The sequence below is a fragment of the Mycteria americana genome, chromosome 2, assembly GCF_035582795.1.
Source record: "Mycteria americana isolate JAX WOST 10 ecotype Jacksonville Zoo and Gardens chromosome 2, USCA_MyAme_1.0, whole genome shotgun sequence".
NCBI classification, from domain to species: Eukaryota; Metazoa; Chordata; class Aves; order Ciconiiformes; family Ciconiidae; genus Mycteria; species Mycteria americana.
In genome coordinates, this window is record NC_134366.1 from 4,084,661 (window position 1) to 4,108,073 (window position 23,413).

Genomic DNA, 23,413 nt, shown 5'->3' on the forward strand with positions numbered 1-23,413 from the left:
TCACACTGCTCTCCACTGGAAAAGAAATTTTTTTGACTGAGCAAACTGTGCTGATGATAAAGGTCTGTTTTCTACAGAATGTTTGTACTGCAATAATTCTTTTCAAAGTGAAATGTTTCTTCAGGAAGAGAAATAAATTCTTAGCAGCTGCTGCCAAAATTAACACATATTACAGTCTTTCTGGAGCAACAGGAACTATATTTTCACTTAAAAATGACTAGTTATTAATGATATTGAGAACAACACTAGGGTTTTTCTGTCCCTTGCCCACTAATATTTTGAAGATGAATTCTGATCAAGTAGGTCTTTTTTTCAAGTGAGACTTTACATCAGCTAAAGTGAAAGGCCTAATATTCTGGAAATGGGTACTTTGTACAGTCATCAGAACCACAACAGACCTCACTCAGCAACATGATCAAATTACTATCTCGTAATGAGTCACTGTGCATTGGCAGAGTTTATGCTCTTAATCTCTGACGATGGCAAGATAATGTGACCAAGCTGAGTCCTTTGTACTTGCAGGCGAAGGCAAGTCAAATTCCGCTGTTTCCCACAAATGAAGAGCGTGAACCCTGACAGTTTCACCAGCTTGGCTGGCACCTTGTACCTTGTTGAGATGAGCTAATTTGCATGTGTGTCTGATTCACTCTTCCCTTGTAAGAGGAATGGAGAGAGCACGTGTGCTGAGAAGTGCAAAGATCTTGAAGGGTGAGGCCAGTCTTGGTATATGTGTGAGAGTCACCCTAGAAGGTATGCTGTTTCTTGCAGCTTTCTTTGGGGGTGATGTCTGGACCAAACTGTCATAAATTGGACAACCATATAACACATTTTAGGGAAGCCACTGGGGAGTGGCGTGAGGAGATGGAACCACATCTAGAAGGTTCTTCCATGTCATGGAGGTCTGCTTTTTGCTGTTCTCCCTATACATAAACAAAATTATAATCGGAGATTACCTTATATGCAGACTTCTTCATTGGAGGCACCCAAATTTAGATGCCTGAATCTATTATAAACAATAGAGACAGAGGATTAATTCATTTACTGCAATCTAGGCATCTAATGCCATTTGATATGCTGTAGAGTATCTGCCCATCAATCCATAAGGGCCCGGGTCTCCTGAAGATCCTGCATCATATATGCTACCCTTCTGCACATCTCAGAGGCTCCAGCATGTCTAAAATGGCTCTGGGTGTCTATGTCTTGCCATAGAGCTATAGCAGGAAGCACTTCTGAAATAGACTTTGGGAGGTAGTTTTGGGGTGTGACTCAACTGTACCATTTTGAATACCTACTTAGTAGAAATGCATAATTCCATAGTATCCATATATACCATACTGACTCGGTCTCTGTGGACTACAACAAGATTATGGGATAATGGCCTCTAATACAGAGATTCATCATGTAACAATCTACATTTAGTGAGATGAATCCCACCTAAATAATTGGATTGGGGTTATAACTCTCACACAAAGTCCACAAATCACATACCAGAAAACGGTGGTACCAAAAGATGAAGGAACTTTCCTCACCTGTCCGACTGAGACTTGACAGAAGTCTTTTGCATCCATCTGTAACACTCATTGCCTGTAACTTAAAGAGCCACTATATCCTTTGAGTCATCCCCTTACCTATGCCTTTTTTGCTCATGGTCTTACCTGAAGAGACATAAAATGATCATAGCAGCCGTGAGAGCAATGAGCGATAAGGTATGTCCAATGGTGTAGCCGGTCTTGACTGTGCCATAGAACGCTGTTTGCTAATGTGAAGGAAAGAAACAAAACAGGTCTTTCAAAGAGCTGCCAACATGTATTCCTAAATACACCATCACCGAGCTTTTACTGACTTTCTTGGTGAGATGAAGAAATCATCCTACTCCATTCTCTTAAAAAATCTCCAAATTCTTCACCCTTTAAAATCACATCCAGTAGCGTACATGACTCAAATGCCACCGGTGTGAATAAGAAGAATGTGTCCAGTTGCAGTAGAGCTTGGATCACTCCAAAACCAGGTTACAGTTACACAAGGGAAAAGTTCATGCAGCAAGGAGTCTGATTTGACACTTGCAGAGACAGCTACATGGTTATAATCTTGTGGAACAAGAATGACTAATGTTCAGTTAAACAGTACACTGACACATCGGCTCTAAGGTGGTGAGTATGATGAGCTTCATCTTATTAAGGAAGGTTGAGGACAGAACCAGTCTGGAAATTGGTTTGCTTTTGTGGAAGATAGACATTGTATTTTGGCAAGTAAAAACTTGAAATGTTCTCATTGAAATCACAGCCATGTTAATTCAGAAATATATGGTAAGTTGGAAATTAGTTCATGGCTTTTCTCTTTGACAGCACACAGAGGGAATCGCTGAGCATGGGGCACCACGGGACTTAAATCCAACAGGGAATCCTGGTATAAATAAAATGGGGAAGTAAGGCAACAAAACTCCAGCTCTCCTAAGGCTCTCCAGCAACACTTTAAATCAAAATATTTTGATTTTCAGCTTAAAAAAAGGACAAAAGATCAGTTGGTATTTGGGCATTTGTTTTATCAATGAAAAACCCAAGTTTTTATGAGAATCTAACTCAGTTTGTGGAAAATCTTATTTTTCCCGCCCTTGATTGACCCTCCTCTGCCTTCCTTGTCACCATTTTCTATAAAAAATCCAAACCACCAAAACCGCAAAGAGCAGTTCAGACAGAAACTCTAAACCCAACCTTGTTTGGGAAAACACTCTTTAATAACAGCAAGGGTTGACATTTTTATATGCTATTTTCATAGGCCTTGACAAGTACTACGTACTTTACAGAACCAGTGAGGCTGAGATGAATAGTAATCCTCTAGCATTTGCAGAAGCCAGCTTGGAGAGGTGTTAAAACAAGACAGAGCTTTCAGAGAGTGCAAAGGTTACACTGGTCGTATCTATACGGCTTCTTAGACCACAGATCTCAGAGATGGCTAAAAGCACGGTGTCTTTACAGCCCCATTCAATGAATCCACATCACTAAGAGCTTTGGGTCAGTAATGCTGAATACATAACTCACAGCAAGGGTTTCAGGCTAATTTATCTACCTAGTCTTGCCCACATGATGCCAGGAGGCTGCTATGGTGATGGAGTCACCCAGTATGGTATGGTCATACCTAAGCCTTGCTCATCTGCACTGCATGGAGGGACTTGCACTGCACTAAGGAACAGCGGAGGTTCCACCTCTCTACCCCCCTGTCTTGCAGATTCCACCCAAAGCTAACTAAATATAGTCTTGTTTCCAGTCTTGTTTGAGTTTGGGCTCCCAAAGACAGCTGAGACTTCTCCAATAAAAGCAGTCAACTTCCTTCATGTCAATTTTGTCTTTCTCTCATTATCTAGTTTCCTTCTTCATGGCACCAGAGCAGAAGTTCCAGGAAAGACCTGTCCAGCAGAAGGAGGGAGTTTGTGGTATGGGACTGAGTCTGAGGAAGAGGTTGTCCCATACTATATTTAGGAGAGCAGAGAAATGAGGGAAAGGAAACTAAGAGATATCATAGGAGATGTCAGTAGTGGGGTGGTGGATGGAAACTCTCCAGTGTGTGTGTAAGCCTTTTGCTTCTTAGAGTTATTCACAGGAGCAAGTTATACACAGAAAGGTCTTGATGTTATTTAACGAGCAACTCCCTGCCCTTATATTTTATGATGACCAATCCTTCTTGTGTACAGAGAGACGGCTCTGCATTCAGCTTTAATGTAGCATGTGGGGCCATCTCTGTTCTGGAAACAGCACATAATGACTTCTCAGTCTTCATTTGCACTTGCTAATGACAATCACTTCCTATTTTACAGATATCAAAGCAGAGAACTTGACACAAGATCATAAATGGAATTGGAATTTCACTCAGAGCTCTCAGATTACTAAAATATTCTTATTAGAAAAAAGAGGCATTTAGAGAAGTGAAGTAAATGCATGCCAGGATGCTTGGGTTCTAGCTGTAGACCTAGACTGATTTACAGAATGAAATTAGGCAATTTCATAATTCTCTCTCTGACTTCTAAAAGCCTCTGCTTAATTTCACAGGAACACGATAAGAGCAATTATTTAAGGTAGATGCTAAACTGAGATTAACTGAGAATTAGCTTCCTTGGTTTCCGTTCAGTAACCTCTACATTTGTCCCTTGGTAACTGAGATCAGAATGGGAAACATTTACATTTGAAAGGGAAAAAGAACAGAAATACTGATATCAAGTCTATCTCTGCACGCAAACATGTTTTGGGTTCATGTCACCTAGCCAGTCATCTGGGCTCCCTCTAGAGTAAATGCAAAGAGGTCCCTTTGGAGAGAAATGTGGGGTGAACTGACCTCTGGAGGTGTCTATTTTCTTCACCATCTTCAGACAGAGCCTATGGGGACACTTGGCGTGGCCCCTCTCTGACCAGATGGAGGCACGCAGGGAGAAGCTGTGCATCATGTCTGATAATGGGACAGCAAAACAATTCCCCCATTTGCTAATATGTGGTTTTTAAAGGCCAGGTTGGAGAAGGAACCATTATCACTACAAAGATCATAAGTGCACTGCTTTGGTGCTTACCTCATCTGGTTCTTAGGGACTGCCAGAATTCACAACTAAAATCTCACACACAGCCCTTATTTATTTTTCATACTTTTCTTGTTGTTTCTGCCTTGACACCAGTAAGCGTTAAAAGTGCATGAAGTGTTTTAAGCATGGGAGGCTATCAGTCTGTTCTGGACCTTGTATCCCATACAGCCTGCTGTTCTCCTTTTTTGTATTCCCTTTATTTCTTCCTCCCCAAACTGACAGCCAATTCAACAATAACAAAAATCTATTCTTCTTCACAGGCTAGTACTGCATGTTCACCCCCTTCAGCCACCTTTCACACAAATTAGACTTAAACAGCATGACAAAACCGTGGAAATCGAGAGAAAATAATTAAGAAAGAATTAAAAGAACACAATACGTGTTCTCTTGGTAACGCGGCACTCTGGCAATGCTGCAATCCATTGGGTCGCCAAAGCATGTCCCAGGAATTCCCAAATCCCCTTTGCAGCTGGAACACAAACCAGAGCTCTCGATGGAGGACCTTGCCAGAGCAGACCTGTCACGATGGCTTTCGAAATGCGCAACTGGTGCCACACAACTTGATCTGAGAAACGGGACACTTGAGGATGTGAAGTGGTGGCTGACCTCGAAGGCAGACTAAAGCTCCCTTCAGTAGAGCCCTGAAATTCTTTGTGCAACTTTCCCTTTGCTATTTTCTGTATTCTTTCACTATTAAGGCTGGCTCAGTTCTGTTCAGATTCTCTGTTAACTCTTTGAGTGTCTTGGTAATGTGTGACCCTACACAAAGACCTCTCACCACATATATTTATTCATGATTGAGATTCCTACGTCCAACATTCACAAACACTGACATATGCCATACAACAGAAAAAAAGCATGGGCATAGGTTTAATATAAACATATGGTTACAGTGAAATATAATTCTTTTCTAGCATAAACTTTTTCGTGTTGACTATGGGACAGCTATAGGTGACTAGTTTAGGTTAGAAGTTGAATTTTTAGTTAGGTGAGGTGAATCTTGCTTCTAACAACATTTCTTATCCTCTTTAGACTTTACCCTTCATGTCTCAGCATGCAGCAAACCAATAACAAAGTGCTTCCTGTGTAACGACAATACTCTAAAAAGCTAATTATACCTAGGTCAGTGATTACTAATTTACACACAGGCAGTATCCCAGAAAGCTTGTGGATTTCCTTGCAAAACTCAGTAACATTGCATGAAAATGTGTGTGTTCCCTACAGTGTTCTAGATCTTTAGCTGGTTGAGAACAGCAGAGCAGCACTGATGGCAAGTGAGTTATATCCTTTTATCCCATTTGATCTTTTGATGCTTAGGTTGGCCTGGAAATACTGGAATCGCCATATCTACTGAAGGATAAATATAAAAGTGGATGGTTTGTTTCGAAGTTGAACATGGAAAATCCAGCACCTGAAGTTATGTGTGGGCATCACAGAGACACTGGTCTGATCTTCTCAGGTGCTGAGTTCCTGCCACCCTGCTGGAAATCAAAGGGAGGATCATCTCTTTGAGCAGACATTTGATCTCTGCTTCCAGGGATCCTCAAGAGGATCCTGCCTTCTTGAGGAATCAGTGACAACGGAAAAAATTGGACATGGGAAGATCATGTGCTTCTGATATCGATCCCTGGTAAATCTTAATGTCTACCCTTCCAGGTTTACAAACCTCTTCCTCTGGAGTACTGTTGGAATCATATCCACAAGCTACAGCATACGGCGCAGGGTACACATCCGTCCAGCCCTGGCTTGTACAATTCCTGGTCACATTCCCTGGAAGAAAAGAGAAAAGGATGATTTAAAAAGAAACATTCAGCTTGCTGTTAAACAAATGTCTGCCTTTTGTTGACTCAAATGCCAGAGCACATTTCTTGTAACACTTAGAGTAACATTCTCATACTTTTTCTCTGTTACGAAGCGTTCATATTACACAGAACACAAAAATGGGAGGGACCCATTAGGTTGTAAAGTTCAGACCTCAAAAACAAGTACATTTTGATACTGAGGTGCTCACAAAACATCTCTTCTAATGGTACCATAATGCCAGTTGTACCCGGACCTTTGGTTGTTGGCCCTGCACAAATATTGTTTGAGAGCGTTATCGTCGCAGTGAAGTATTTACGTCTTTCACTTCGCTTGCGAGAAGCCAAGACAGGGATAGACAAAGTGCTCATTTCATATTACGCAGGTAAGGTCAGAGGTCTGGGAAATGAATGCAGTCCTCAAAACCCAGGCTTTGCCTACAAGATGAGCCCTGATAAATGTGATTCCTGGGAAATCTACTGCACTCTTGCTTGAGAACCACACACTTCAAAATTTGGCTATGAAGGGAGAAAAACCAGATACTGACAACCTGTATTGCCTGTTTTAACATGTATACTCAAAGGCAGGAAGATTTCCTGGACTCTTAAGCAAGTTAAATGCCTAGGGCCTCCAACTGGCTGAAAAGAGCCTTAATTAACATAAGGACATCTCTCTCCTTCAGCCACAACTGGCAAAATTGTGAAGTCCACATGCCTCTCTGGTACTCTGCACTTCCTCGTCCATTCGGGATTGTAAGGGGGCTCTCCAGTGCGAAGCATTTCTCACTTTGTAAAACATCTCTGCTTCCTGTCCCGGTTGGACCTCAAAGCTACATCGGCTAGGGGCTGTACAGACATTAATCAAGCAAAAGAAGGAGAGACCAACAATCTGACCAGGATAGGCCTTACCCTAAAAGGTTTGTAGTCTAAAAGGCCAAGATAGATGTTTGTCAGACAGAAATAACAAAGAAGCAATACATCCAACAGTACATTGCAAATTCCCCCAGCACTCACGCTGACCACCGGTCCCTACCCTGTCCATCTCATGTGAGTCACATCACTGTGGCATTTCTTTGGTGCCAGTTATCACACAAAACTGCCTGCCATCCCCGACTGGAAAGCTGGTACAATAAACCAGAATGAACAAACAGTAGTCAAGACTTGCTGCTTAGATGAAGAATTACATCAGTGAAACTCGAGAGCTTTGCAAACATTCCCAACAATGGGGTTCTTTGCACACAGGAATAATAAAACTTCTGCAAACAGGAGCAAATCAATTATGCAGCTATGAGTCATGAAAATATTCAAGCACCACCTCCAGGAATTTCTGACAATTGAGTCATCTGAACATCTTCCTAACCATAGACCTGTCTTGCACTGAAATCATCAGCAGCCTATCGTCTGGCTTAATTCACTTCTTGAATCCCTGTGACAGGTGGATTTTGACACTAAGACTTGCCCCTGTAATTTGTCTTTACAACAGATCTAAATTCCATGAAGGCTCTGGTGCCTTTGTTCATTTTAACAGCTGCTCCAAAAGAAGTTAACTTTAGCACAGTTTGGTGGGTTGCTGTTCCCCAGGCTTTTTCTGCAGGGTCACTGTTTGCATTTCTTTTTACCAGGGTTCATAGCGGGATCATAAGAGATCTTGTGCAAACAAATCAAGGACATGACTGGTTAGTACTTTTTTTTTTTTGAGGTGTTATGCAATTTCTGTTATTTCTTCTTCATTACAATGGATCCCATTATCTGAACTTTTCTGCTTCCTATTTCCTGCTCAAAACTCCTCCTCTCTGTTTGGGGATGCCTTTAGCTTTCACGGTGGTTTTGATTCTTTGTTTCTTATTCTCAGTGAACTAAGGGGTGCTTCTTTCAGCTTAATTTTCTCATATTTCTCCTATTTCTTCTTTTTAAGTGCACTTTCTCACAATTGTTTGATTCTTTTGTAATACTTCTCACTGCTCTGGAGAATACTTTCAAAAGTTGTCTTAATGCTTTAGCAGATGTGGAAACTAAGGTAGAGGGAAGCACAATGATACAGCATCACTAGGATTAAAAAATAATAATAACAATATCACAGATTTTAGGGAAACTCACTTCCCAGAGAAGTTTTTCTACCACCCTTTGCTGCTCATGTCGCTTTTTGATGTGCAAATTCACACACATGGTGTGATACAACAAACCTTTCTAATAGCTCTCATATTCCATACCAGATGTCTGGGGAGGTGCAAAAAGTACAAGGTTAGAAGATATAGATTTTACCACACCACAGTTTTGGCTCAAGTGATGGATGATGTCTCCCCTTAGAGAAAACAACATTTCTAATTACTACTACTTACCAAATTACTTTCTACACTGAAAACAAACATAAAATTTGGAAAAGTGCCTCACAAGCTTAGTTCTCGCTCTGAGGTTTACAGGCAGCAAACTTTAGACTGAAGTATTAAACTGAGAATTTTGTGCTACAAGGTCAAATCCCAGCTCTGCTATAGACCTCCAGTGAAACTGCAGCCAGTTCGTGTGATCTCTCTGCGTCTCAGTTTCCCCACCAACAGCAGGACTTTGGTAATAAAGTCTGATCTTCTCTCAATGGGAAGGCAAAGTGTTCAAAGCACCGGAAGTTTTATATGCTGTTTTCCAGAACCGGTTCCCATTAACCTGGGTTTCTCACTACTTTGTGTAACACAGATTCTCCCTAGAATGACGCACTAATGAAGTACATCATTGAAGCTGCAAAACATAAGTGGCAGTATTAGAAAAGACAGAGCTTCTGGACTTGGAAATGGTATCTCCAGCCTTTGAAAGTTCACAAAGTTTCCAAAACTTTCCCATTTCCTATCAGACTGAAGCTAAATCTTTTTAAACTGTATTCCTGGAGAATTAATGAGAAAGGAGACCAGGGGTTTATAACTCAGTAACAAGTAATTAGCAATGCACAGTGGAGGAGATTCACTGAGAGCTGGAAAGCATCCTACTGCCAGCAGGTTTGTGCTCCAGGCTCTCCTCTACATTGTGGAAAGAGGAGGTTCAAGTCCCTGGTGTGAACAGAGTCCCCTCAGGAGGGTGGTATTGGTTAAAAGCTTTTTCCCTGTCCCAGTCATGAAATAATCTGCCTTTTGTGGGGTTTGCATTTCATTTTGATCAGAAATGTTACAACTGTCAAGCCAGTGCATCTACTCGTAAAAGCCACATCCATTTTGATGAGATGAGCTTTTCCATTAAAAAAAAAAAAAGTTTCATTTGAAAAAGGCACAACTAACTCTCATCTGCAATAAAAATAACCTCATAACATGTCTTACCAGAACTCAGCTTCCTGTTTTCACAGAACCACAGAATGGTTGATGTTGGAAGGGACCTCTGGAGGTCATCTGATCCAATCCCCCCTGCTCAAGCAGAGCCACCTAGAGCTGGTTGCTCAGGAGCATGTCCAGATGGCTTTTGGATATCCTTGGAAACCTCCAAGGATGGAGACCCACAACCTCTCTGGGCAACCTGCTCCAGTGCTTGGTTACCCTCATAGTAAAAAAGTGTTTCCTTATGTTCAGATGGAGCCGCCTGTGTTTCAGTTTGGCCATGGTTAGAAAACGCAAAGGCAATTAGAAAGTGCAAGAGGGTCTCATTACTTCAGGAGTACGCTTGTGAATGGGAGCCTTGCGTATAAGATAAGTCCTCTTTGGGGTGCTGTCACAAGCACAGGACAAAATCCCTAGTTCCCATTTCAGGGGTGCGCAGTCGCTGCAGAAGCACCAGGCATATGCTCCCATGAGGCTGGGATACTGTTTATGAGATGCTGTTACTGATGCTGCAGTGATATACTGCTCTCCAGCTCATCCCCAGTGACTCTGTGTGTGGCAAAGAGGAGGTAAGGCAACTAGGCTAAACCGTTTTCATTGTATATTAAGTGAAATATCATTGTATATTAAGTGAAAAATCATTATATAAATATCAGTATAAATATCAGTATAAAAAGATCAGTATAAAAGTCAGTATAAATATCATTGTATATTAAGTGAAATCTCTCCACGGCTGCCAAAGGTGTAAATCATGCTTGTTGGGAGCTACTTTGGCTCGGTGGACGCACAATAATTGCTAAGATGCAATAACTCGATTGTGTATCTGAGTCCTGAGCGAAGCACCACAGGGAGACAATTAGAGGGATCTCAGCACCCCAGCTCTTTCACTGCTGTCTTCTCTCTTTGCAGATATCAGGACAAAGGAGTTTAAAGACGAGGTTTTAAAGGGAAGAAGGCGATGACCTTTTCATAAGGCTCCCTGCCAGGTAGGAGGGAATGAATGTACAAAGGGAGCAAAATAACAGTGCAGAAATGAAAGGGGGAATAAAAAAAGTTAGTTCTCTAGACCTGACAAATGTAATGTGCAGAGGTAATCCTTATACAAGCTGACGGAACCAGGGTGGGAAACTAATCAGTCAGCTTTGCAAAAGTATGTTGTGGTATAAAAGCTACTGCTTACAGAAGGGAATTACAAGTGCCAATATCAGGCTAGACCTTTGGCTCATTTATATCAGTGTTTATGACAATCAAGACATAAAACACTATTGAAAGGCAAGGGGTGAAGCTGCAGGCCTGAATAACCAGTTTTCGGTAAGTTTTACTGCAACAGTGCCTTAAGGGCTCATGTGTAGCATGACAGGCCATAATTGTTTAATCAAATCCCCACATTTCTTGGTCCAGCCTGAGATACGAGCTCTGCCTCTTTGCAGATGTATCGACCACAGAAATGTAAACGTGTTAGTGGCTTCAGGTCAAGCCCCAGTAAGATCAGCAGGGTCTCTCCCAAGATCAACACCAGCCAGTCTGCAGCACGCTAAACCCTACCCAACTGCAAAGTTAAGCAGACAGAATGGGTCATCCAAGTCAATGTAAACTGCTGTCTATATAATATATGTATGTATAATAAAGCATGGCTCTTCCTCATGCTCTACCTCTGCCTGTATTCCTTGAAAACCTGCTTGCAGTGTGCCATGGCAATTTATGATCACGTACACGAAGCACGAGGAGAGACTGAACTTCCTCTGTACGCTTTTGCATCTTTCTAGTATCATGTCTGCTGTAGGACAGGACTTCGCCATCTGGCCCAGCAGCTGCTCCTGGTTTAAGCAAATGCTTCTTTAGAGTTCACAAAGCCCTCTCTAATTTCCTAATCTGCATGGTTTGATGGCATGCCTATTATGAAAATGGAATTGATGGTTGTAAGCAATTAGCCGAATGCTCTTATCTTTCCTTCTGATTAGCTCGTGTAGTTGTACAAAATCTGGTACATAGCTCACACCTATCCTAAGCGGCTTTTTCTCGCTTGCAGGGTGATTCAGAAACTCTCTGCTCTGGGTAGCAAAGACAGAGGGAAGGAAAGCCCTCTGAACAAAAACAAGCAGGACTGGCTAAATTCTGAGACAACTTTTGGTTAAAAAAACCCACGTTTCTTTTTAGCATTTAAAAACCCCAGTAAAATAAAAAAAACCCAACACCCGTAAACTCATGATGGAAATGTCCAAGTATTCCTGGGTTTACTTCAGTTTTTGGATATTCAGATTTTACTCGTTTTAATTCAATTTCTTCTGAGGATAAAGGCATTCTCCTCACCTCTTCCTCTCCCACACCACTCTTATATTTTTTAGTTAGATCTACAAATAACAATGAATTGACATTACTGATACTGATCAGGAGACACGAAGGATTTTTTTGTCTTTACCCCTTGCTTTTTTTTTTTCTCCCATTGGGTGAAGAGCTGTTGAAGCTTCCTATGAAGCAGGGCAAGTTAAGCAGCTAAATGACTTCATGGCTTTGCATCTTGCATATCCTGGTGATGGTGGAAATATCTTCTCAGCTCCCTCAAATGGAAGTTGCATATGAGCTAGTGTTCCACACAGCTAACCGCTGAATTTATCTTATTCCTATTCTGAATTTTTCTTACCTCTTTCTAATAATTCTGATAGCTCTTTATACTTTTGACTTTCACTTGTACCTTCCAGGTCTATCAACCCTATCATTTCTTTGTATGTTGTGTGAAAACATACCTCCCTATGCTTATTTTACACCTGACGATGGACAATTTCGTTTAGTAGCCCTTCCTAGAGAAGGCTACTAAGGTTTCATACTATTAAGGTTTTAAACTATTTCAAGGTTTCATACACCATGAAACAACCATTCCCCACCTACTTTCCCCACAACATTCATGACTGTATTTACCTCTGACTTACACCCTTTCAATCCACATTTTTCTAGATGGAAGAGCATTAATTTAGCTACTCTACTTGTACAGTGTCTGTCCATGCCTTTATTCATACATTGTTCCAATGATGGTGGCCCTATTCTCCTTTGGACGCAAACCTCCCACTATCACCTGATGGACCTGCTCAGCTGCACCTTCCACGAGGTCTTCTGGCCTTCGATCTTGGTCCCTCCACTGCCCACACAAACAGCCCAGAGGGCTGACTCCAAGTCTTTTTCCTATGCCTCCAGGATCCTCATAGCCCTATACAAGGGGTCTAACTCTGCTCTGCAGTGAATATTTATTTTCATCACTGGTCCTTGGGAAAAATGGAGAGACGTTGTTCTACAGCAAAACACTGCACACACAATTTATTAATTGGGATAGACTTTCTGGAACAGGAACGAACACATGCAAAACTTCTAATTCAGTTTCCTGATTTATTAATTTATTTGGAAATGATGTGGAAGAGATATGAATCAAAATGACTTTGCAGATTGGGTTATACCAACCAGTAAAGTGCCTGGTAGAGGAATGACATGATTTATTCATGACATATGAGAAGAGAAGTGAGGAGTTAGTGGAACCAAGAGAAAACCAGAATATTTTCTTTATAAAAGGTGTTTGATCTGGGTAGGAGTTAAACACTGAAAGGTGAACTGAATAAATGCAGAGAGATAACTGTATTCCAGGCAATTTGTTGCCTATGTCTAGCTCTTAAGGCTTTTCTCTTTCTTAATTTCTTTTTGCCTCTCATCTGTTTCAAATACACACTTCAGACTCAGAAACATGTCTGAAAGTTTGTGTCATAGGTGAGGTTTTAGCTCTTTGATCTTAGTGGAAGAAAAGCTCTTATTGGCTTTTAATGGGAGCCTGAATTCATACAAAGAGATATAAGGTCAGTCATTGCTAAGGGGTGTTCACTTTTGTCTCCCTCTTGCTTCTCTTGCCCTTTACTGTAATAGCTTCTAAAGGAGAGGGGAAGGTCTGCTCTGAGTAGCAATCTGTCCTGCTTCTCTGTCATCATATTCCATGGTCAGAAATCGATTTTTTCAAGCAGAAGCTATTAAAGCAATAGCGGTTCTTATACTTTACTCTTCTTGAGATGCTGCTGAGCCCATTGGAACGTCTCTAGTTCCATTTTTATTATTGATCTGTCCTACTGTTACTGAGAAACACCTGAGACTTTCAGACAGCTATAGTTTGCACTTAACTGGATGCTGAAGTGGTTAGATCTGGGAGAAACTTGTGGGGTAAGTCATCACAAGATATTTTCCAAACCTGCTTTTTCTGGTTCAGTCATGATCTCACAAGATCATTCTTTCAGTACAATTTCTGCTTAGTATTTCATGCTATTTAATAGTTTCATGCCGTAGTATCAGCATGTCACACGACAGACACAGCCTTCAGTTTCTTCATTTGTTCTTTTTCACATCATTTGGTCTGCAGTTATTACTGCCACATCTCCGGTGCCCTGAAGCTTACTGTGCCCTGGGTTTGGGGAAATCCTCTCTTTTCCCTTATCTTCCTTTCCCCTTCCTCTAAGTGTGAAGATCTCGATCCTTAATAAATACAGATAATTCCTCCCTTCTTAGCGTCACGTGTTCCCCTTAATTAGGCACCTTTTGTAAACTGTTTGTTTTCTCACACTAAAAGCAGAGCTGTCAAACTCTAGGACAAATTTCTCATTAGATCTTTTGAAATTGCAATCATAGTATAGCAGGAAATATTTACAAGAAGGAGATGAACATTTCTGGATAAATGGAGGTATAGCAATTCCACAAGCTGTGGGCTGGCAGTAGGCTTTCAACCGAAGGAACTCAACACAGCGTGCACTGGTATCACTGGACATACATGACTTGGGGTGCTCTATAGGATGGTGGAGACGTTCAGCTACTGCTCACAAAACCTTCTCAGCACCAATCCTTCAGAGGAGTGGGGCACATGCATTGTGACACCTCAGCTGCAAACAAATCTCAAAGGTCTAAAGCAAAACCAAGCTTTAAATAAGCTGTATATCCACAAAGCTACCTGTTTCTTTTTTACACCCATGCACATTGCTGGAGCTGGCTAACACAAAAGGTGCACTCTTAAATGCAAATGTAAAATCAACACTGATCTGTGGAAATGGGGTCATCCAGCACTGTTTTCTGCCTTGGACCTTCTGTTGTCCATGACAGATGAGAAAAATGAACACCAAACAGGGCTGGAGGCTGCTCTGATGGGCACAAGGAGCAGGAGTGTTGGCTGACTTGTCCCCTTTTCTGTCACTTCAAGGTGGGCTGTGCAAATAATTGGCACAATTCCACGTACATGAAGAGGTTTCCTGGCAATTCTGCCTTTGTGATGCGAAGGTGCATTTGGACTGAGTACCTGAACAGTTTGAGGGCCCTCAGTGAAGAAACCTCCACAACAGATGCACTCAACTGCTCGTTTCCTTTTAAATGAGCATTGTAGTAAATAAATAGTGGGTCTGGTTCATTTTTGCGTTCTCAATGGTAGTGATAATGTCTTCTGCTTCTCTGCTGCCATCTGCTCATCCCTCTCTTCATTTTATTCAGTTTTAGTTCCAGTTTCAAAAGCAATACAGAATAAAGGAGAAAACAAATTGAGGAAAAGAATGCTGGCTCAAGAGAGAGAGATTAAGATGTTTTTCAAGTAGATGAGAATCATTTTTGGAGGGGGGGAAATAAATGCGATTCTGCATTTTTGTTTGTTTTCACCTACTCATTACAGACCTCTTTTGCATGAACAAAAGGCTGGGATTCATCTCACCTAACTTTTGCCATGGAAATGTAGGGAGTCTAGTCTAGACTATCAGGTTCCCTGTAGAGGCCATATCAGACATCCAAAGGTCATCTCAACCCTTCATAAGAAATGTCATGGCATAATCCATGTCCTGAAAGTGCTGGAGGGAGAAATTAGACAAGGAGTTTAGATTACATGCTTAATGTTAGGTGCCCACAGTTCAGTGGAAGGAGTCTCATCTGTATGTTTAACTAAACAAAAAGAAAGGCAGTGTAAGACAGCTCCTTGGAGTCCTTATCCATGTCCTACTTACAAATTTCATTTGACTATTCTAGGACACAGCTATACTCTGTTCCTTGACTCACCCTGAGCCAACAGGGACTCAAATGTGTTTGCAGGGCTCCACGTGAGGACCCTGCAAGCTTGCAGGTGGCATCAGTGAAGCTACCTGCAGTAGTCTAACCACTTGCTTTAATATCTGCAGGGGCTCGTTCTCATGGTATTTCATGGGGAGCTCTTCTCTTTGCTCTGTGCAGTTGTGTAGAGTTGTGCGGGTGTGCCAGAACTGGAAGGGATGGGGAGTGGTGACAGCTGGGTATTGCTTCAGTCTGAACCATTAGGACCTGGATATTAACAGTAAATGACTTACATCCAATGAATTTGACTTGATTGCTTCTGTCCTAATGAAGTTAGATAATGCTACAAAGGATTAGTCAATGTCTTTCAAAGTGAAGGTATGGAGAGAGGGTGTCATTTCCAAATCTCTCTACAGATGAATCAGGAAAAAAATGAGATGACAGAATTAGACCTTTGCTGTCCATCATGCTGAATTTGCCAAAAGGCATCAGTCAGAGGCCAGGAATGATATGAACCATGTTTTGTGTGTAAGCGCTCACAACAGCTGAGATGTACATAGGATGAAACAATAGTTAAATAATATTGGGCACAATATCAAAAAAGAGAATGACAAAAGACAACGAAAACCCTCTTGATTTATATTTATTGAACTGAAATGTACCATAGAGAAAAAGATACCATTTAAATTCAAATGAAAAAGCTATCTGACAGAAGAGCATGAATGTGCAAGTTTAAAATGATAGAAGACATAAAAAAAGAAAAAGACAGTCTTCATGATGGATGATGATTTAAAACATCCACAATAACATAATAAGATCTATGATTTCTCAGGTAAGTCTCAGGGCTCTGCTTATGCAGAAAAGGGCTTGTTTAATGACTTTAGGTCAGATTCTGAATACTAATACTGGTATAAACTTGAGTTACTCCATGTTTAAAAGATTGTAAACCCAGAGAAGAATTTGTCTCCAAGTTCTTTAGATATAAGACAATATTTGCACGCAACTTGCAATGATATTAAACACACAAGTAGTTTAGATACATCGGAAAATTTTATCGATGTGTCTGTGGATGAGCAGATTTGGTCCACCTATAGCTGAGATCCTGAGTGTCTGTTCTGAATTACTCCATAGACTTCCCTCCATGAACAGTGCGGAAATCATAGGCTGATTCAAACCACAGAGAAAGATCTCCAGGACATATGGGATGTGCCTCTCTGTTTACTGCAGGAGAAAACCCATATATCTGGCTAGATTTAATGCTGAGCTTTCATATGGCTAACGTTAGATGATACTGACCCTGCACCATATAGACAGAAAGGAGCAAGCCTGAAATCAGTAGAAAACCCATCCTGATTAACATATGATCTTGTTTAAACTCAGGAGTTTATAAATCCCTTGACCAGATTGAATCATCTTTCTCATGCAGCCTAGACCTTTTAGATCCCAATCGCCATGTAGAAGAAGGAAAGCTCGCCGTTTTCATGAGTCAATACTGATAAATATCCTTGTCATTTCAAAATTCCTGTTTAAGAGAAAAGATTGCAAACCTAAACACTTAGCATTGCTCTGCACAAATATGTGCCTTAGAGGTGACACACAATAGAACTGCCAAATTTTGTAGCTGGTGTTAGCCACAGGAGTCTGGTTACATGACTCTCATCCCACCCCAGTTCTTGCCTGAAGAACTGGACAAAACCTTCTGAGTGAGCATCATGGAAATCAGTCTAACAAACTGAGTGCACCTAAAAGCTGTCAGTGAGAAGCACAGACAGCTTCATGCTCGTTCTAAGACTCCGGGTAGCCAGTAAAAGCATCGCTTCCATGGAGATCCAAAGCCAGATAAGACTTGGAGGATTTGCTTCTCAGCATGAAGGATTTGGAACTGCTAAACAGGACAGAAAGCAGCAACTTGAAGCCAGGAAATATCCTGAGCCAGACGGACAGCATTCTTAGCAATGACATTCAAAGGAGGGGAGATAATTTTGTTAAGACAACTCAAGATTCACCTGAGACCAATACTTACAGTCTTGGCTTGCCTTTATAGCTCATAACGCACAAATTATATCTGAATATTCAGTGAACAGGTGCAGAACCAAGTCCCTCACCTTCCTGGCAGTCAGTGAGCGACACGGTCTGGTCTCTTTCTCTCTCTGTATCTTCGGCTCACTGCATATGAAATGCTCTGGGTCCATCAGAAGAACACGCAGAAGCAGCCCTGGAGATGTCCTGGATCCTTAACATCATCTAATCACTTTAAAAGCTCATCAAAGCTCTCTCCAAAGTTATTCTTTAATTCCCACATAAATCCCCACTGCAACCTCCCTCCAGTTTCTACTGTGACTCTATTCATGGCAGTTTGCATATTCTGCATTTGTTGGATTTTGGCTTAAACTGCTCTTTCCCTTCCTTGATTTCACTCTTGCAATGGGAACTCTCACCTTGTGTTCTACCAAACTAAGCAAGTGTCACTAAGCCACACTCTTTCAGTCTCTTCTAGTATGATGGGCTTTTTATTTACCAGAATATCTATCTTCCACAGCTTCAGCTCATCTTTGTCATTTACATGCAACAGGGGGAGACTAAAAAGCAGTGGCAACATTTTTGGAAACCACTGTAGGATGAGGCAAGTCATCTCCTACCCTCTTGTACTCTGGAGGAACAAGAAGAGTAGCCTTGGAGAAGCCACCCTACTCCAGTGGCTCACAATTTATCTCAGGAGCCTTCCAAGTACTAAACCTGGCCCAAGGATCCGACTGGTACAAGCCATGATTGAGGAATGATGATGTCCAGTATTCAAGAGGACATGTGGAAATTTAATCAATGCTTCAAGTGGTCAATCAAGGTGGTGTTTTCCTAATCTGTGATCTACGATATATCAGGCAAATTTCCATTATCAGTTTCTTGACTGCTTCCTTGCATTATCTCTTTTTCTTTATTTGTGCATGAATGTCACAATAGTTCTCTGAGAACTTCTGTTGTCTTCTTGTGATACAGTTTTAGAATTTCAATCCGTTGGAGCTGGTTGTGTCTAAACGCAATAGGAGGATGGCAGGGCGCGAACCAGTACTGGATGGCAGTGCCAGCTAGACTCTCTGATGGCTTCCTACTCACATAAAAATGCACTGATGACAACACCTGTTCCAGACAGCACTGTCACAGTTTGGCTACCCCTGTGAAGTTGTGCACTCTCCTCTAGTCCGGCAAAAGTATAAATTCATGTCGCGGGATCCATCAATGCCGACAAGTTCTATTTCCTTGTATCACTCATGCCCAGTGTTTGGCAGAGTATTTCTAACACCAGGAAAGAGTTGGTGTTTGGTGCGAAAATGATGAAGATGAACAAAACAAGTAAGTGGATGAAGACGTTATGCAGTGGAGAATGGAGGGAAATTAGGAACTTGTGGAGCAGGGGAGGGAAGATGTGGCTGAAGCTGCAGTGATATCTGATAACAGTGCTGGTATTGTTTCAATGCACTTGACCAACGTTGAAGGATTTTGAGTTGAACTATGGAAACGCATGCACATGTTGGTGTGCTTAGCTCCACACAGGGAAGCTGCCATGGTTGGGTGACTCTAGAGGTGGCACTACTCGCCTGCAGAGAGGCAGGATCTGGACAGCTCTGTTCTAGATGGCTTGACAATAGGAATATACCAGAATTAATGATGAATTGCAGTAAGCCCACTAAGCACAAGGAAGGGAAGTGGAGCAGGAAAGAGCAATAAAATGTGTTCTTGAGGGAGGGGAAAGGAGAGCAGAAGTAAATTTAGAGCACCAGGGGGAAAAAGGAATTTGGCAAACCTGAAACCCAGAAAGATCTCACCCTCATTGAGTGGGATTCCAAAGCTTGGTTATTCCCATCCCTGCCCCCTTAAGTCAATTAATCTCATAGTTGAAGCTTAAAAACTGTCAGTGCTAATTTTTACTGTTTAACTTGTGCATGATGGACAATATGCTTTTGGAGAAACTGCGGGAAACAAATCCCTATTACAAATGTTATTTTCTATGTATTGAAAGAAAGCTGGAACGCTCTGGTCAAGGGATAGCAAATAATGCACATTAATAATGAAAGGTGCCAAAAATATTTTCATCCATCTCCTTCACGTGGTACTGATGAATGTCAGAAAATCTTCTGGATATGTGAATGGCATAAAAATTTAATGTCAAATGACATCAGGACTATGCTAGGCATTTTAAGGTTTCTAAATGCCACGAGATATTTTATCCTTTATTTACCATGAGATAGGATATTAGTCATTTGAAGAGCATATTCTCTATTAGGCAGGAAAATCACATTAACTCTTTATTTCCCAGTACTTCACCCTTTCCCTGCTATAAATATAAAAAAGATTTTCTCTTGCTCACAACTTTGGTATGAGCTTTCATGTTCCTGCAAAGGGATCAAAGAGTGAGACATAAACATTAACCAGATGATTGATTTTCTTGAAAGCTGTTCAGTCATACTCACTACTACAAAGGAAGAACTGCTTCACAAACTTTAATGGCATTAATTTTGCAACAAATCCTATAAAACAAAAGGCAATCTTAGCCTCCCTTTATTTAAGACTATATCTGCTTTCCACATTCGTATATGACTGTACAAAGTGCATAGTTCAGAGAAAATCAAAGCTGTTGTTTTTGCTTTGGAAATGGCATTAGCTTCTCTGTTTACAGAAGGAGATGCTAGCATGTACATTCTGCAAAGGTGGGATTCACCCGTATTGTAAGACATTCACATCTGCCAGAGCCCCTCTACAATCTTTTGATTGTAAATTGAGAGAAATATGCGGTTTATCGATGTTATTCAACTCCTCTTGAAGTTGAAGTCTAGAAGTCAGCTGAACTGCACATGTAAAGAGCCTGTTTCTCACCACTGACTGTAAAACAAGCTCAGAGGTAGGTTTACATAGGGAAAACTCTAAAATCAGTTGATATGGATGCCATTCCAGGTTAGAAATGCGTTCCCTAAATACAGGTATCTTAGCACCAGTTGAGGCATCCTCATGGATTTCTTAGATCCCCCAGGGTATCTCAAATGGCACCGGGTGCTTATGTGTAGGAAACTGAATGGAGCCCTCAGTGCCTACAGTGTAGGTGCCTACCTGCGAGCTTAGTGCCTGCATTTCTACCACACTCAACAGAAAATTCACCAATACACCAAATGACATCTAAAGAGCTGTTTGGGTTCCTACATACGGTTGTCTGTTGACTGCACTGACTAGATTACTGTTGGCATTAATGGGACCCTAGACACTTACCTCATACAAGCGCACCTGCATTAGAAACAGCAGAAATCAAGTGCTGAATCTGCTTTCTCCAACAAAGCTACTCACTCTGTGCTTTACCATACTAAGTGAGGAGAAATAGGTATTTTCATGGTGCTGTTCATCTGATCTCTTTAAGTGGCTAATTTATGATGAGATCAATCATGCCCTAGCCATCACTGACCAAGCCAGCCAGCTCTCCAGTGACTGGAATCCCTGGATGACAGTCAGATGCAGAAAACTACATTTAACCAGAGGAAACTCATTCAAAGCAATGTGAAATCCCTCTAGAAGGCTGCTGACATTGCCAGCTGCAAGGCTAGATGACATTTGCTGAGCTTACTGCTCACAGAACAGCACAAATGCCAGCAGCCACTCTACAACATGGGTATGCAGGGAAGGGTCATGGGTTAGCTTGTGTTTGAGGCTCTTCCTCGGCCTGGCACATTAAGATAAGGGCACAGAGAGCCCAAGTGATGCCCTGACTGCTCTTGGTGAAGTCTGGACTTCTCCCAGAATAGGAACCATTCACTTGCCTCAGCGTAGGTTTTTTGAGATACCCTTAAATACCCGAGAGATCCAATGACACATGAACTATGGGAGAACTACACCTTTCTGCAGGGGAACCTGGAGACCAGGATGTCCTAGGACATCTCAGAGAGCAGTAGCTGCCTCTGAATGGGAGAGTTTATTGAGTCTCATAAGCCCATCCTACCACACAATTAAAGGCATCCCACTTTCATTAGCTTAAGTTCAACACAGCCACAATGAGAGAGAGAGGTATATATGATCAAATATATATAATACTTTCCACATTGCTCTGCTCTGGTGGGATGAAGTATTAGAAAAACTTCTTAGTGAGTTTTTTTTCTTCCTGTTTAACTAACTCTGCTGGGTCTCTCAAACCCAGTGAGTGAATGTTGTGCTCAGGAGAGGAGAGGGCACAAAGCATCAACAGCAGGCAATTATTCCACATGGCTGAACCAATGCGCAGGGGTCCTGTCCTGCAAGATGTGGTATTACAGCAGCTTCTGCCTGCTTTCCCTGGGTGTTGACGCAGCAGTGATGAACTTCTGGGGAGTTTTCGAAACAGGGAGGTTACAGCACTAGGATAGGACTCCCGGGATTTTTAATTTCCCTTCTGGGTCTGCAGAGACTTTTGATGTGGCCTTGGGCAAGTCATGTAATCAGCGTGTGCTGGTTAATCAGTGTAGTGCCCTGGCCTGTTAAACAGGGACGACATTGTATCCTTACTCCCATTCATAATCTATCATGTGTGTTTGGACTGCAAGGCTGTAGAAGTGGAGACTTATGAGCTTGGTGCATAATCTCCACTGCAAAAGAGCTTAATTCTCTGTGGAGGCCTGTAGGGCTACTATAATAAAAATAGTAAATAATGACTATAAACTACCAGGAGACAAAGAGTCCTGTTGCTGCATGGCCCCTGAGACCCGAGTTTTAAATTAAAGCTTCCCGGAACACCCCGAACAGTGAGTTAAGCTACTTTCTCCATTAACCTTCCCTGCCCATTATTTGTCAGGTTAATTTCTTGGCCTGTGGCCAAACTTGTCATTTCAGCAGAAAATACGTTATTACGTACAGATTCAGCTTGCTTGTTTTATGTCAGAGACTTAATTAATTATAGTGCTAAACTGTTGATTTTGTACAACCACCATACTATTACACAGGTTGATTCAATTTTCACTGCACAACATCCATATTATTGGATTTCACCAGGAGCCATTTTTGCATCCCTGTGATCCAGAGTAGCACGTGGTCCTGCAAGAAGGATTGGGAGGATGCTCTAATGGTTTTGAGCACTCATGTACGGCTTGGAAACCTCCTTTACTTTGTGCAAAGAGCTTGTTTTTCCCTCTGACTATACCAAGAAGCTTCCCCTGTGATATGATGTGAAACCCCACAGGCAGTGAAGCCATAAAACCATTTCCACGAGATGAGCTGTCTGGTTTTGCTTACCAAGAAAAGTGGTGAGGAATCTCAAGTACTTCGGGCATGGCCGTACCACAACTTCTCCCACCTCCGCTTCAGGCCAGCATGTGATGTTGTCCCATTGCCTTCTGCAACCTGGAGAAAAGAGAAAAGCAGATGGTAGAACAAGCATGAGTGGTATCTTCTGGATGGAACAGAGAAACTGGGGCAGAGCAGAGCAGCTGTGCAAAGGCATGTGGAGCCTACCACCTCGGTGCAGGCACGTTTTGGAAGCAAAGGCACAGAAATATTTTATTTAAACATGCGGCTTTCAGCTACCCCAGTCCCTGAAATTCAGCACCAGTGGTGTCTGTACTTTTCCAGAAATTGGCACAGAAAGAACAGCAGATCGGTGCAAGAATTGGGAAAAATCAGAGTTAACAGAGAACAGTGTCTTTTTTTACTATGAAAAAGGCAGAAATGCCTAATTAAATATCTCTCTTCCTTGCTCTTATCTCTCCCTG

The 23,413-nt window shown here is 41.7% G+C and overlaps 1 protein-coding gene across 2 annotated transcripts in view; it reads right to left on the reverse strand.

The window, feature by feature from the left end:
* VIPR1 (vasoactive intestinal peptide receptor 1) overlaps window positions 1-23,413 on the reverse strand; it is a 117,141-nt gene that overhangs the window by 34,969 nt on the left and 58,759 nt on the right. For both annotated transcript variants that reach the window (XM_075492259.1, XM_075492257.1), the window contains exons 3-5: window positions 22,938-23,045; window positions 6,231-6,334; window positions 1,656-1,756 (exon numbers count right to left, since the gene is read on the reverse strand). In XM_075492259.1, the coding sequence (XP_075348374.1) occupies window positions 1,656-1,756; window positions 6,231-6,334; window positions 22,938-23,045 (313 nt within the window). The remainder of the gene's footprint in view (window positions 1-1,655; window positions 1,757-6,230; window positions 6,335-22,937; window positions 23,046-23,413) is intronic.